Here is a 15,371-nt window from a genome sequence, read left to right as displayed (position 1 = left end):
GCATGTTGACATCCCGGAAGCACATGACGACATGATGATTAAACCATGGCTAATAAAAGGCTGACATGTGAGGGCTGCTCCTTACTCCACACGGTGAGCGTGGCCGATGCGTTCAGGGAGCCCTCCGTGTTGGCTGCATAGCAGGTGTAGTTGCCAGCATCCTGGATGAAGACGGGTGCGATCTGTAGACCCCCCGATTCAAGAAGCATGAACCTAGGAATCCGGACAGAGCCACTGGCCAGAATGTGGTTTTCTGAAGAACAGTAGAGAAAAGAGGCATGTTACAGTCATAACACTTGAAGGAAAGGAAGATAGTGGTGAGAGCCATAAATAAGTAACATGGTTCGGCTCTGTGTCCCCACCCAGGTCTTGTCTTGAATTGTAATCCCCACATGTCGGGGAAGGAATCTGGTGGGAGGTGACTGGATCCTGAGGGTGGTTCCTCCACGATGTTCTCCTGATAGCAAGGGCGTTCTCATGAGATCTGACGGCTTAAAGTTGGCACTTCCCCCTTCGCTCCTTCTCTGTCCTGCAGCCACATGAGACAAGCCTACTTCCTCTTCACCTTCGGCTATGATTTCCTGAGGCCTCCCCAGCTATGCAGAACTGTGACTCCATTCAACCTCTTTTCTTTGTAAATTGCCCAGTCTCAGGTATGTCTTTATATCAGTGTGAGAGTGGACTAATACAACAAAGAAATAACTTAAGGAAATAATCAGAATAAAGTGAAAATTGTATGCAAAGAAATAACTGAAGCAGTATCTGCTAGCACTGTTTAGAATAACAAAAACCAAGAACATCCCACTTGTTCAATATTGAGAGATTTGGTTAAACAAATTACGATCCGTGAATGTGATTGCTATTTTGGGTGATGGGTTTTAGTTTTCTTTATATCTGCATGTATTTGAAACATTTTTATATAAAGCTATTATGTTCAAAATTAGGCAGGAAAACAAGAGAAAGTAAGAGCCCAGCCCTATTATTGATCTATAGTGTCCCAGATCTTTAGCAGCCGTGACTGAGTGCAGTGATTGTACCTCTGAGACTCGAGAAGCTGCCATGCGGTTTTCCAGCAGGAAGAGAAAGATAAGGCTTTTGGCACGTCAGCCTGATACAGGCCAGCAAGTATGAGGAGCTCATCCACGTGAATCAACAAGACTCAGCGCAGACTTGTTCAGGATGGACTCTGTGTGCTCTTCTTTCAGTGGCCCTCGTGGAAGGGGCTATGGGAACTGCAAAGGCGGCCTTCCCAGGAACTGAACCCACGGTGGGCTGAAGTGCCCCAGGTTGACTGGGGAGGGCATGGAACGATGTGGCCCTGGAAGCATCTTTCTTCAACAAAACAAAGGTTGTGATCCTTAATTCTGAATGTCATAAGGAAGAGCTCCACTTAACAGTGGGAGAAGTGAGTGCTAGCAGACTGATTTCACATCCAGTGCTTGACACGGGAAGGCCCGAGGAGGCCTGAGGCCCTCTCTGAAGGGCATGGGTAGTGAAGAGTGACATTTGCACAATCCTTCTCTTTTTCTAATGTGTGTTTCCCTTTCTAGAAGGCAGGGATCTTGTCTGTCCTGTTTATCCTTGTGCCCACGGTATCTTGCACCTGGTGGGCATTCTGTAAATGAGGGGTCCCCAAGCCGTGGGCCGCAGACCTGTTTGGAACTGGGCTGCGCAGCAGGAGGTGAGCGGTGGCCACCGAGCACGACTGCCTGAGCTCCCCCTCCTGTCAGTTCGGCAGTGCCATTAGATTCTCACAGGAGCGCACACCCGCCAGTGAACCGTGCATGCCACAGATCTAGGCTGCACACTCCCTAGAAGAATCTAATGATCTGAGATGGAACAGTTTCATCCTGAGACCATCAGCCCCGCCCCCCGGAGACCGTGGAGAAATTCTCTTCCAAGAAACTGGTCCCTGGAGCCAAAAAGGTTGGGGACTGCTGCCATAAGAGGTTACTGAATCTTCATTGAGTGAACGCATAAATGGATAAACAAGAGAGTGAGTAAGAAGCAAGCCCTGGCCCGATAGGTTATGTTCTACATGGGCCATGCTGTTGTGGGTAGTGGACGCTACCCACCTCTTTTCCAGGTGATGGCGGGTTTGGGAGCCCCGGACACCTCACACCTCAGAATGGCTGTCATCCCGTCGGTAACCGTGGTGTCTGCTGGCCGCTGGGTGAACACTGGAGCGATATCTGAGAAGAGGAGTTAATGAAATGATCAGGGCCTCATTCCCCTGAGATGTTCACACCAGCCTGGCGGAGTATCCTGCACGGGCTTCAGAGAGCCAGTCACACAGATAACTGTAGTAACACACACAAAAAAAATGCTGTTCAGGAGGGACGGCAGCCCTCCACTGTTCGTCTCCCAGAAGTTACCTATCTTTGTTTACAACCTGGAGAGAAAATACAGCATCACGATGTAATAGACACACAAGTGGGAAGGTGCAAGGGCCCAGGAAGAACAGTTTTAGATGAATGTTAAAGAGAGGAGAGGCATTTATTTAGATCAGCCAAAAGATTGCTTTTGTTCTTTAAATGAAAGGTAGCCCACACCTGTATTCCCAGTACTTTAGGAGGCTGAGGCAAGAGGATTGCTTGAGCTCAGGAGTTTGAGACCAGCCTGGGCAACACAGTAAGATCCCTGTCTCTACCAAAAATGAAAACTTAGCCAGGCATGGTGGTGCACGCCTGTAGTCCCACGTACTTGGGAGGTGGAGGCAGGAGGATTGCTTGAGCTCAGGAGGTCAAGGCTGCAGTGAGCTATGATTGTGCCATGTACTACAGCCTGGGTGACAGAGTGAGACCTCATCTCAAAAACAAAAACAAAAAAAGCTAATTATTGAATATAAAATATCATCCAAAAGATGACACTTTCTAGGATCCTAGAGAGCTAAAATAACCAGGTTTCAAAGACCTCCATAAAGATCCATTTCTGGGAGGTGTCATGAGCCCCAAGCCCGGGGTTTCTTCTTGTTCGTGGGGGATGGTCAGGGCTCCCAGCAGTCCCGAGTCAGACCGAGGAAAGACAGGAGGAGCTCCTGATGGCTTCAGCGAGCGCTCACCTGACTCTGTGCTACCCAATAACAATTAACCAGAACCCCTCATACGACAGTGATCTGCGTCTCTCAAGTCTTCTGTGAGGGTACCTGGGCTGATACCCCTCAAGGAAAGAAGTAAGTAGACTTCACAGAACCCAGGGCACAGCCGCTGCCTCTTCCTGCACCTGCTGAGAATCCCATGGACCACAGCAAGTCCCAGAAACTTCATTGCCAGGACCCTTCCTGAAGCTGATCCTGTCTCTCCACCTTGCATGCAACCACCTGAGTCCAGGGTCTTGCCAGAGGCTGCAGGGTCCTCTAACAGGTCTCAACACTTCAGACTGTCAGGGTCCCTGAGGTAGCCAGCCTTGGGCTGCCCTTTGAAAACTACAAAGGCCTTCATGGCCCTTCCCTGCTTGCTCACAGCTCCCGAGGCTCCTCCTGTTCTCGGCCCCTGTCCCTGCCTATCCCTCTGCCCTCTGGCCCATCATGGCCACCCTGCTTGTCACTGAGCCCCATCCTATCCGCCTCCCTTCACCTGCACTACATGCCGAGCTTGTTCTTCCAAGGCACTTGCTGTCCCCTCTAGCCTGTGCAACGCACATGTCCCTGAGAGTTCACACTCCTGCTCCTTATAAATCTCTCCTAGAGAAGCCCCCCACCCCACACCGTCTGGGGGAGACCCCTGGCTCACTCTGCCACCACACCCACTCCCCTTTTCTGCAGCACCCCTGGCTGGCTGGAGTCAACTCAACCTTCACTGCCTTTCTCCTCCCCGCAGACCCTCTTGTCCTGGAAACACAGGAACCTCGCCTGCCTTCCTCACAGCTGTGTCCCCAAAGCCTCATCCAGAGTGCCCGACACAGATGCTCAATAGCCGCTTGCTAAATGAGCAAATCAATATCGATTTTTTAAACACATTTTCCTTTCATTAAGGGTATTTTAATTAAAAAATTCATTTTGCACAAAACCTCTTACTATAAAGCAGATAACACGATCACAATCATTTATTTGTTTGTTCACTCACTGACTGCCATGGTAACAGCTTAGGCGGCACTTTCCATTTCCAATCTGACCCTCATGGGAATCCTATCATCTGGGCTTGGTTAGCTCCACTGTAACGGACGAGAAAACTGGGGCTGAGAGAAACCCAGTCATGTTCTCTGGGTTCTCCTTTATTCTCATTCCTAAGTCTCTCACCAGAATGGAGATTGGCAAATGACAACCTGGGGGCCAAATTCAGTCGGCACCCTGTGTTTGTAAATAAAGTTTTATTGGAACACAGCCACTCGCATGTGCTGAGAATTGTGGCTGCTTTGAGGTGACTACAGCAATGTTGAGTAGGCCACATCTTTCAAAGCCAAAAATATCTACCATTAGGCCCTTCGCAGAAAAAGCTTGTCGATCCCTGCTCCGGAACGTCCCAGTTCACGATTGCAAGATAGGCTTCAAATAATTCTAATCGATCAAGACTCATCTTCTGACTTGAGCATCCAATATTATTTCCACTGCTTGAAGCAACAGTGGTTTCCTAAGCTCCAAAGTGAAAGACAAATTTGACCTGAGGGCAAGATTCAAGGAAGGGACCCCCTAGTTCACCAAAACACATGTATAGCTTGCTACACACCTGGTCAGTCTCTTCGCAGGCTCTGGGTGGGAAGAGCCCTCAGCTGTGCACACAGTGACATTGATTTGCTCTCTCCAACAGCTCTCACCCCTGAGGATATCAGCATTTTGCTCCCAAAAGGGCAAACGTGAAAGGTATATAATTCCATAATCACTAGATTCTACTTCATTTTAGAAGAACAATATTATACAACCATGGGAGATTAAAAAGAAAACCCACAGAAAAAATGAAAACCTTTACCTTGAGTTTATTTTTCAAAGACAGAGTGCCAAGGTATTTCTGTTAATGGGATAATAAAAGAAACTCATGAAAGAACTATAATCATTCAAGGAAAGTAAAATAGAGAATGAATGTAAAAAAAAAAAAAAAAAAGAAAAAAGAAAAAAGATCAAAAGAAAAAGATTAGGAGTGAGCTACTCACTCAATAGCCCTTCCAATTCTGTCCAGAAAATAAGGGGAATTTTTTTTTCTACTTCTCCTCAAGAAAGAGGAGGGCTTAGTGCAGGAAGAGGCAAGGCTGCCCTGAGAAGAGGAGGGCGCTAGGGGCGGGGAGTGACAGGGCATCTGTGCAGCAAATGGGCCTAAGCAGTTTCCCCACAGGACCCACAAAGGCTTCAGGTGTGCTTGAGAGCTGGCTCTCCTGGTCTGGCCACTTCTGGCCACATCACCTTCTCCGTTTACCTCAGGGGGCTGAACAGATACTACCACTTTCTGTGTGTGTTATACGGGGCAAAGTTTGGGAAGTTCTGCCTTGAAGGCCCAGTCCAGCAGGTCTGGCTTTGCTGATAGGTGAGGTAGCTGTGGGCCTGGGCATACCCCCTGGATATACCCAGGTAGCCGTGGGCCTGGGCGTACCCCCTGGATATACCCAGGTAGCCGTGGGCCTGGGCGTACCCCCTGGATATACCCAGGTAGCCGTGGGCCTGGGCGTACCCCCTGAATATACCCAGGTAGCCGTGGGCCTATACCCAGGTAGCCGTGGGCCTGGGCGTACCCCCTGGATATACCCAGGTAGCCGTGGGCCTGGGCGTACCCCCTGGATATACCCAGGTAGCCGTGGGCCTGGGCGTACCCCCTGGATATACCCAGGTAGCCGTGGGCCTGGGTGTACCCACTAGTTACATCCGGGTAGCCATGGGTCTGGGTGTACTCACTGGATATGTCCAGGTCAGGTAACTGTGGGCCTGGGGGTACTCACTGGTTACATCCAGGTAGGTGTGGGTCTGGATCTCCCCTCCTTCATTGCTGGCGAAGCACTGGAAGATTCCGGAGTCCTCTGGACGCAGCTTCTGGATGCGCAGGCCTCCGCTGGCGAGCACTTTGTATCGAGGATTCTGGAGCCTGCTGATGGAGATGGCATCCTTGTACCACTGGAGGGTGGGAAGGGGGACCCCTGCGTAGGAATGGGAATAAATAGGATTTTAAAAATAATTCCTGATGTGAGGACTGAGGAACATCTGTTTCAAAGGCTAGAATGGCAATATTTTAATAGGCATTTTCTTGTCTATTCATGCTTTCAACCACCCTGTAAGGAGCTATTTTTCTCATTGTACATGAAGCAATCGACACAGAGGGGCATTGAGAGGAATAGCTGGCACGAACGCCGACAACCCCGGCTGTGGTGACTTCCAGGCTCCACTCTGAACCCACACAGGCTTGTGCTCTTGTTTGGAAAGACGGAGATACCAGCTGAGACTGACCTTAAGGTTCAGATGGAGATGAAGCCCTCTCTGTTCTGCAGTGCCCTACGCACCCACTGTGGGAGGGCTCGGGCACAGGGTCACAGGGGCAGAGAAGAGGACACAGGCCACAGTCACATCCCAGGTCCATGCCTCGCGGAAGGTGTCACCTTGGGCAGAGTACAGTACCTGTCCCTTTCTTTGTCTCTGTTTCCTCATATGCAGGTAACTGAATGACCATCATGACTTCAGAAGATTGAAGATTGGATGTGTTTGTGTGTCTGTGCGTGTGTATGTATATGTATGTGCATGTGAGTTTGTGCATGTGTATATATGTGCATTGTGTACATGTGTTTACGTGTGTATATGTGTGTGCATGTTTGTGCATATATGTGCATGTGTTTATGTATATATGTATGTGTATACATGTGCATGTGTGTATACGTGTGTACATCTGTGTATATATCTGTGCACCTGTATATACGTATATACGTGTGTTTCTATGTGTGTCTGTGTGAGTTGGTGCATATACATGTGCGTGTGTACATTTACGTATGTATTTATAAAACTCCTATGCCCGGCACCTGGTGAGTGCTCAAAGATAGTATCACTATTCATCCCAACAGCTAACAATGAAAATGAGTGCCATCTTTTACACACTCCCTATCAAAAGGGTTGGATACCACAGGCCTTCATGGAGTTCTACTGTCTGAGAGGAGCAATTTCTTAGGTTAAGTAGCCTTGTTAAGGGTTGAGGAGGCACAAGAGGTATTCCATTGTGGATACAGGAAAAGCTGCTTTGCTCCATGAGGCATCTCTAGACTTAGCTCTAGATCTCAGATGGTTCTGTACCTCAGTTTCCCTAAATAGAAAGTGGATTTAAACTAAAAACCTATCTTGACATGCTTCAGTGTAAAGCACACCAAAACCCCTTGATTTAAGGCGGCACGTGGCTAGGCGTGAGATGTCGACTTTAATAAATAAAGTTAATGCCATGGAATAGCTCAAGATAATGTCTTCTCAGATTCTCTTCTTTGCCTTAATTATGTTTCCTGTCACTTTTCATTAAGTCAGGAAATTTTAAAAAATCCATTTCAAGGTAAAAGCATAACCATTTCATGTAATATCTCATAATAGCAGTTACACGATGTCGCTTTCATAAGGAATAACCACTTTGCATGCTGCTATAGTTTCACTGTCAAAATTAAAAGAAAGCAGTAAATTATATGACGGCAGTGCAATGTCAGAAGATCTGTTCTCTCTATATTTCTAAGTCTACACTTAACAAGCACTTTACCCTGCAGAAGTCATGCAAAAAAAAAAACCTTCTCTTGTCAAAGGGAGTTTAAGATTGTCATTTGTTGAAAAATAATTGTTAGCACATAGGGAACTGGGAGTATTTCTATTTTGGGGCAATTTAATGTCATAACAGAAATCTTATCCTCCGCAGTATTGTATACTCTTATTTCTGAAATACAAGCTCTCTAAATATTTTATAGCTTCACATTCACAGAGCTGTTGGCCTTAAGAAGTTGGCACTTACACAACAAGTTGGCACTTACACAACAAAGAACAATGCAACCACCGTAAGAAAGACAATTCCATGTAAAATTCATCTTACTCTTCTGTCACTTCCCCCCCTCCCATTTGCTGCATCAGTAGAGCTGGAACAGAGAAGAACAGAAACAGAACACAGCTGTGGACAGCAGCTGCTGGGAGCTGGTCAGGAGCTGAGGACCAGAACTCCTATTCAACCAAGTCCCGGATGGGGAGCAGTGGTTACAAAGCACAGCGGGTTGGGAGGGGGTCTCTGGGCAGAGGCTGATCTTTCCCTCCACCACCAGCACTGGAAGGGTGACAGAGCACTGGAAGGGTGACATACCATTTTCATTTTCAGGAATAAGAAATGGCATCCACATAGTTGCCGGTAGGGACAAATGACATTTGTTCTAAGTCCGGGGCTTCAGGTCCTGGGCGAAGCCAGTGTTCTGGCAAGAGCCAGGTGGCTGCTCTGGTGGCTGACAGATTTGCGTTTGGGTCCTGCCTCCATTACCATGTGGCCCTAGGTAAGTTACGTACCCAGTGTTTAATGAGCAACTCCCACAGGCCACATGCTGGGCAATGACTTCACCAGAGAAGGATCCCATTTCAGCTTGTGGCCCAGTGCCTTGGGCACATTACTTAACTATGCTTTCTAGGGCTTGGTTTTCCTGTGGTACCGTGAGATAATCGTCTCTCTCCTAGGAGCTGTTTTGAAGATTTACAAAACGGGTAGTCCTTCTTACCCTCCGAGTTCTTCGGGGGTAGGAGAAAATTCCATCCTTAGGACGGATGGGTACAAACAAAAGAGAAGAGATCCTCTTCATTTCTTGATAGTTGCCAGAATATGAACACAGATTTTGTTAACGAAACTGCCTTGACAAGCCTGTCTCTGCTAGAAGGTTTTGTGTAAATGACTGTGCTGCCTGACATGAGATGGTGACCGTGGGCAGCTCGTAACTGAGGCACAGGGATGAAGGCTGGAATGACCTGAACAGCAAAGGAAAAGTGGACCTAGAGCTGAAAAGGCAAAAAAAAAAAAGCAACATTTTCTATTCAAGTACTATTCGGCCACAAAAAAGAATAAAATGGTGTCTTTTGCAGCAACCTGGATGGAACTGGAGGTCATTGAGTTACGTGAGAGAACTCAGACACAGAAAGTTAAAGACTGTCTGTTCTCACTAATAAGTGGGCACTAAGTCACATGTGCACATGGACGCAGAGTGTGGAAGGACAGACGATGGGGACTCAAAAGGGTGTAGGGTGGGCAATGAGAAATTACTTAACGGGTACAAGGGACATCACTCCAGTAATGGACACACTCCAAGCTCTGGCTTCACCACTGTGCAATACATCAATGGAACAAAATTGCCTTGTACCCCGTATATCTACTACAAATACATGGACACCCATCTCTCCTTCTACATAGTGGATGTGGTCACCAGTCCCAGTCACCCCATGGATGAGAAAGAATTTTCTGCCCCGAGTCTCGGGGAGGTCACACTCTTGTGGAGTCAGGGCCTTGGAAGGGGAGGGCACAGGATATGACGGAGTCCCCTCTCTGTCTGGGGGTGGATGGAAGCTTCCTTTTGGCTCTGCTGGGTAAATATTATCATCTCTGTTTTGCAGGGGAGGAAGCAAAATCTCGGCAAAGTCCAATGCCTTACCCATGGCCACTGCCCCAACACCGATCTACCCTCTGAGGTCTGCCTTCGCCGTCACACTCAATGTCTCCCTAGAATGACAGTCATTCTGCTGTGGAAAAAGATTGTTTCCCTTCCTCCTAGTCATGGCTCCTTGTCCAGCAGCCACTCCACACTCACCCATGGCTTGGCATCTGATGTCCACGGTTTCTTCTACTTCAGCTGAAATCCGACTCTCAGGCTCAGCAGTAAAATATGGTGGCTCTTCAAACAAGAAAATAAAAAAAAGTCCCTAAGCCAAAGAAGGATATGTCAAGAGACCGTATAACCTAAAATAGTTTGGGCTCCTCTTAAAAACTCTTCTTGAAAACTTCATCCTTAGTTAGCATCGTGCATACAAACTCAAAATTCAGTGAGCACAGGCCAAAGGCAATTTACAGTCTGGGGCTTCAGGAGGCAAATTACTACTCAGGGCGATGGCTACTTTTCAGTTTATGGGCTTGAATCATGGAATATCTTAATTCACATTTTAGAAGGATGATTCCAAGAGGTTCATAAAGGTTTATATTTACAGCACCGTATTTTACGGGCTAGTTTGCTTCAGTATCTAAACTAAACACGAGCTCGTGAAGCTTGTCAAGTGCCTGAGGAAGGTGTGCAGCCTGTATCGGGGAACAGCCTATTAACATATTTTTTAAATTCTTAGCAGTTCTTCTCCAAAATAGAGATTTAATACTTCAATGGAATACAAAATAATAACTAAGAGAAAAAATAGAGGGGAGTGCTAATCTATCTTTACCAGCAAAGGAAACTCCTAGGTATTTGCAATCTCTAGATACCCCACTCGCCTGTTCTGCAGAAAAAAAATAGTGCTTGTATGAAACAATGAATTTCCTTGGAGAGCCAATTGCAATATTTTTCCAGTTTATTCAGCAGAAATTCAACAGAGGCATGGCCAAGTCTGTCAAGTATTAAGGTGGTGGTGATTTCATTATCACGATCACAAAAGGCTGTTGTGTTCACTTTCTGTGTGATAATTAATTTCTGGGAACTGTCTTCCAGAGTTGGTTTATTTTCATTATAATTGTGTTGAATGTGGATAATATAGCTTGGCATGCCTCCTATATTGACTGTATCTTTAAAACAAGGTGGAACCTAACAGATGAAAAAGAAATGAAAACTAAGCATTTCAAAGAAACGATTAAGGGGGAAGTGGCTGAAGGTTTCTGAATGGAGGCAAAGTGAGATTTCACTTCTGCGATTACCTGGACCACTCAAGCAGAAAGAATCTGCCTGAATTAACCACCCTGGCTGAGGAGATGGCTGCATATTCATTAGAAGGAAGCGGATTTCTCTACTTAGGTTTTCATGCATATAGACCAAGCCTGAAGAAATATTGCAGACATTTAATGTCTACCTTTTTCGAGCTCGTCTTCATTGCACAACTCATACATTCCCCATTTGATCACAGTTCCTCAATCAATAATCATGGAGGCAGCATTATTTATATTCTAACTAGACAGTAGCTGCCTGCTGTCAGGGCCCTTGTGTGCAGGTCCTGACCTGTATTCATCAGGGAAGCTAAGTCAATATCTACCGTCACAATCTGATTAAAAGCATGCTAGGGAAAAAGGAAAAAACATAATGTTCAACATCAACATTTGCTTATGATTAATTATAGTTTTCCTTTTCTTTTTTTTTTTTTTTGAGACGGAGTCTTGCTCTGTCGCCCAGGCTGGAGTGCAGTGGCCGGATCGCAGCTCACTGCAAGCTCCGCCTCCCGGGTTCACGCCATTCTCCTGCCTCAGCCTCCTGAGTAGCTGGGACTACAGGTGCCTGCCACCTCACCCGGCTAGTTTTTTGTATTTTTTAGTAGAGACGGGGTTTTATCATGTTAGCCAGGATGGTCTCGATCTCCTGACCTCATGATCCGCCCGTCTCGGCCTCCCAAGTTTTCCTTTTCTTAGTTGAGCGCTTTCTTTTTAGAAAACTGTGGAGCCCGGTGTGGTTGTGAGAAGTAACACTGTAACACTAAAAGAGCTCATGGTCCCTTCACTTCGCTTCCGGCAGTGGTAACATCTTGCAAAACGATAGTATAACATCATGACCAGGACACTGCTACTGATACAATCAACCTAGTTTATCCAGCTCTTGCCAGTGTTTCCTGTGCTCAAGTGTGCATGTGAAAAGAGGGCACATGCATGTCCTATGCAACATTATTACCATTATTACGTGTGTAGGTCTAGGGGTCCATCAGCACAAGGATGTTGCCTTCCATGACCACGACCACCCCAAGCTCCCACCCCTCGCAACCACTAATCCATTCTCTGTTTCTGTAGGTTTGTTATTTCAAGAATGTTACAGAAAGGAGGTCATCCAGTGTAACCTTTGGAACTGTTTTTTTCACCCTTCATGCTTCCCCTGAGATTCACCCAAGATGACCTGTGCTTTGATGATACAAAATCCATATATATGAATGGTCAGCACCTACGGGCCCAGGGTGCCTTCCCTGAGGTACTGATTACAGCTGTCGCCTGGTACACTCCCCTGAGGCTTCCCTCGAGTGCCAGGAAGGGACCTTCCTGGGGTCAGGGAGAAGGGCACTTCACATAGTGACCCGAAGTTGGCTCAGCTGAGCAAGTACGTGGCTCTGGGGACCTCCACGCCTGGACGGGGCTGCTCCTCTCCAACTGGTGACCTCTCTCCACCCCAGCCAGTGACCACCTGTGCTTGGCATATAGCATGCTGCCTCGTGGTAAAACTCACCTCACTCCACACTCTCCATAGTACTGTGGCCTGGGTGAGGTCTGGGGGGCAGCCTGCCACTGCCTGCAGGGGCCAATGTCCTGGGCAGTTTTAGTTGCTCAGTGCTAGGCATGGGTAGAAAACATCTGGCTGTTCATTGAGGATGCTCTTAGCTTGTCCTGGAAAGCCTTCCAGGTAGCTGTGCCTGGGGAACAGGTGCAGAGCTGCCCACGCCCTGCACAGCCTCTAAGCTTCCCTCAGTACTTCCCCACTGTGTGAGGGTACGAGCTCTCTCCCTGTCAACCTTCCCTAGTATTCTAACCCAGTGGCTGCTCAGATGGAGTTTCTCCCCATTTCCAGCTTCATTTTTACACACAGTCTGCTCTAAGGGAAAGAAGTGGAAGAAACACCAAGCCTCTGGACCGTGAAAAGCCCGTGAGCTAAACACTGGGGAAAACCCATTGTAAATGAGTCATCCTGTGCATAGACTCTCAACCACTTACTCTTCAGAGGCAAGAGGGTGAGGGCATGTCTTAGTCAATCAGCAGCAACTCTGTCTAGAAAGGGTACTCTGCCAACCCGGGTCCACCCTGGACTTCTGAAAATGGATCCTGGCTATAGTCAACAAAACCAGGGATGGAAACTAACACTTCTCCCCCTTTTGAAACAATACGAAGACATCAGCGAAAGGTTCTCGTGCCCTATGCGAAGTCAGGTTGTTAGGAAAAGGCCAGTACAGGCTTTCTGCCTTCCATGTGGCCCAGAACCCGTGGCAGCTGCCTCCAGGGGCAGCACAAGATTCTAGCTCCCCAGTCTCAGGACAGGAGGTGGGGAGACCTCCCAGACTGCCCCCAAACCAAGGGCCTCTGTCAAATGACCCTACTCTCTAAAATGCCATTGTGACAAAGTGCAGGCTGGGGCCCGATGGAGGCAGCCGCAGTGGAGACGGCCCCCCAACACCATGTATGTGTCCTGCTCTCCCAGCCCCGATGCTGCCTGGTTTTGGCTTCTGAGTTGCAAGGATTCTTTTACGTAGGGATCACGACAAGAGCCAAAGCTGTCCACTGTGCTGCCTCCCTGTTCCTTCCAGGTCGCCCCTCTCAGGGAGCAGCATGTCAGATGCATGCCCTTGGCTGGCCTGCACTGCACACTAGTCCACTGAGGGGGGCAGAATGGCTCCCAGAGGTGCCCACGCCCACACCCCCGGAACCTACGAATATGCTGTGTTACTTGGCAAGACGGACCGTGCAGGTGGGATTAGGTGACCCACCTTAAAATCGGGAAACGGTCTTGGATTCGCTGGGTGGGCCCAGTGTAATCACGTGAGTCCCTAAAAGGAGAGGACTTTCTGCAGCTGGAGGCACAGGGGAGAGCAGAGAGCTTCCATGTGTGATAAGAACGCAGCCACAGCTGCTGGCTCTGGAGATGAGCCAGGGATTCAGGGGCCTCTGGAACCTGAGGGGACCCCTGGTCAGGAACCAGCCCCCCGGCCACACGCACTGAATTCCACAAACTACTTGAAGGGGCTGGCAGCAGATGCCCCACCAGGTAAGAGTCCATCCCAGTGAAATCTTGCCCTCCGAGTTTCTGAGCCGGCATGCTCAGCAGGAGCAGGGTGCATGTGGGAGCAGCCAGCTTCGCGTGTGATGAGGAGACAATGTGGAAGGTGTGGGTTGGAGGGAAGGTGCCTCTCACAGGCACCAAGGTGCTGCAGTCAGAGGTAAGGGGCATCCTTGTCTTACTTATCCCCAAGGGGAAAAAAAAAATGGTTTCATAGGTGGTGAGGCACATCCTGATTCCAGAGACAGTAAACACGAAAACTGTGTGTCACATAACTGATTACTGGCAAATAGCTAGTGCAATGGGACAAATGGGATAACAGAGTTATGCCCACAGCAACTAATGCCACCATTTCAGAGCTTCTGTGACAGACATTCTTGCATTTAATCTTCACAATATGAGCTGGTATCATCTACGTCCATCTCCTCCGTTTTATGGATGTGGAAACTGAGGCCAACACTCATTCAAGCCAGTGCATGGTGCAGTGAGAACTGGACCCTGGTTCTGTCTCCAGAGCCCGCACTGTTTTACATCATGCCATGCTACCCCCACTGCGTTCCCAGAGCCCACTCTGTTTCACATCACGCAGCGCTGCCCCCGGCACGTGCCCAAGGCTGCAAGGGCCCAGCTGAGAGTGCAGTAGTCTCCCCCAGGTGAAGCCTCCAAGGGCTGCACAGCAGAGGGGAGGCTTGAGGAGATTCCTGGACATGCAGTCCTCGCCCACCAGGGGGGTCGTGGACACACAGCCCTCGCCAACCAGGTGGATCATGGATGTGCAGCCCTCACCAACCAGGTGAGATAGCACTGGGGCCGGAGGCACATTCTTCCCAGGCACAGGCATTAGCAGGGACACAGGGGTCTGCCGGAACATCACCCAGGCTTGAGTTGGCCTCCCCCAGAAGCAGGCCTTGAGACAGGTATGATGCTGACAGTTTCTTGGGTGGTGAGGGAAACCCCACTGGGAGAGTGTGGGGTTGGCTGCAAAGAGCCAGTTATCCGGCAGCTCCCAGGGCGGGTGGCTGCAGCCTCACGCCTGGGGATGCTCTGGGAGCCAGTACAGAACACAACCCCATAAGGACGGGTAGCTAAGGGGCCTAGGTATCTACCCACCAGCTCCCCTCAGACTCTGGGTGAGGCTGTTCCTGGGGGTGTCAGTCCCCAGCACTTCTGCCTGCTGCAGGGGGCAAAGGCCACGGATGTTGCCAGGAAGGACATGGGGGTATCTGCAGTTGGAAGTCACACACAGACGTGGGAAAGATGGAGGCCCTGCTGGGCTGCTGCCTCCCTGTGTTCTGGGAACAGCTGTGACATGGAGTGTGTCGGGTTGTGTGTGGTGTGGGGGAAATGGGAGGGGAGAGCAGAAAGTATAGAGGGGAGGGCAGAGGGCTTAGAGGGGAAGTGGGAGGGGAGGGGAGGGCGTAGAGGGGAGGCAGGAGGGGAAGAGAGGGGATGGCGTAGAGGGGAGGTGGGAGGAAGGGAGAGGGTATAGAGGGGAAGGGAGGGGAGAGGAGGGCATAGGGGGAAGCAGGAGGGGAGGGCGG

General features: G+C 48.9%; 1 protein-coding gene across 8 annotated transcripts in view; it reads right to left on the bottom strand.

Annotated features, from left to right (window-relative positions):
• Nucleotides 1-15,371, bottom strand: part of SDK1 (sidekick cell adhesion molecule 1) — a 954,524-nt gene that overhangs the window by 310,767 nt on the left and 628,386 nt on the right. For 7 of the 8 annotated variants that reach the window (XM_017894742.1, XM_017894733.1, XM_017894760.1 and 4 more), the window contains 4 exons: nucleotides 9,706-9,789; nucleotides 5,863-6,057; nucleotides 2,076-2,192; nucleotides 86-253 (listed from right to left, as the gene is read on the bottom strand). In XM_017894742.1, the coding sequence (XP_017750231.1) occupies nucleotides 86-253; nucleotides 2,076-2,192; nucleotides 5,863-6,057; nucleotides 9,706-9,789 (564 nt within the window). Of the gene's footprint in view, nucleotides 1-85; nucleotides 254-2,075; nucleotides 2,193-5,862; nucleotides 6,058-9,705; nucleotides 9,790-11,447; nucleotides 11,738-15,371 lie in introns of those variants that run through there. The other variant, XM_017894799.1, reaches the window with a different exon arrangement.

The sequence above is a fragment of the Rhinopithecus bieti genome, unplaced genomic scaffold (genome assembly GCF_001698545.2).
Source record: "Rhinopithecus bieti isolate Rb0 unplaced genomic scaffold, ASM169854v2 scaffold_1017, whole genome shotgun sequence".
NCBI classification, from domain to species: Eukaryota; Metazoa; Chordata; class Mammalia; order Primates; family Cercopithecidae; genus Rhinopithecus; species Rhinopithecus bieti.
This window is presented reverse-complemented; position numbering and strand designations above follow the sequence as displayed.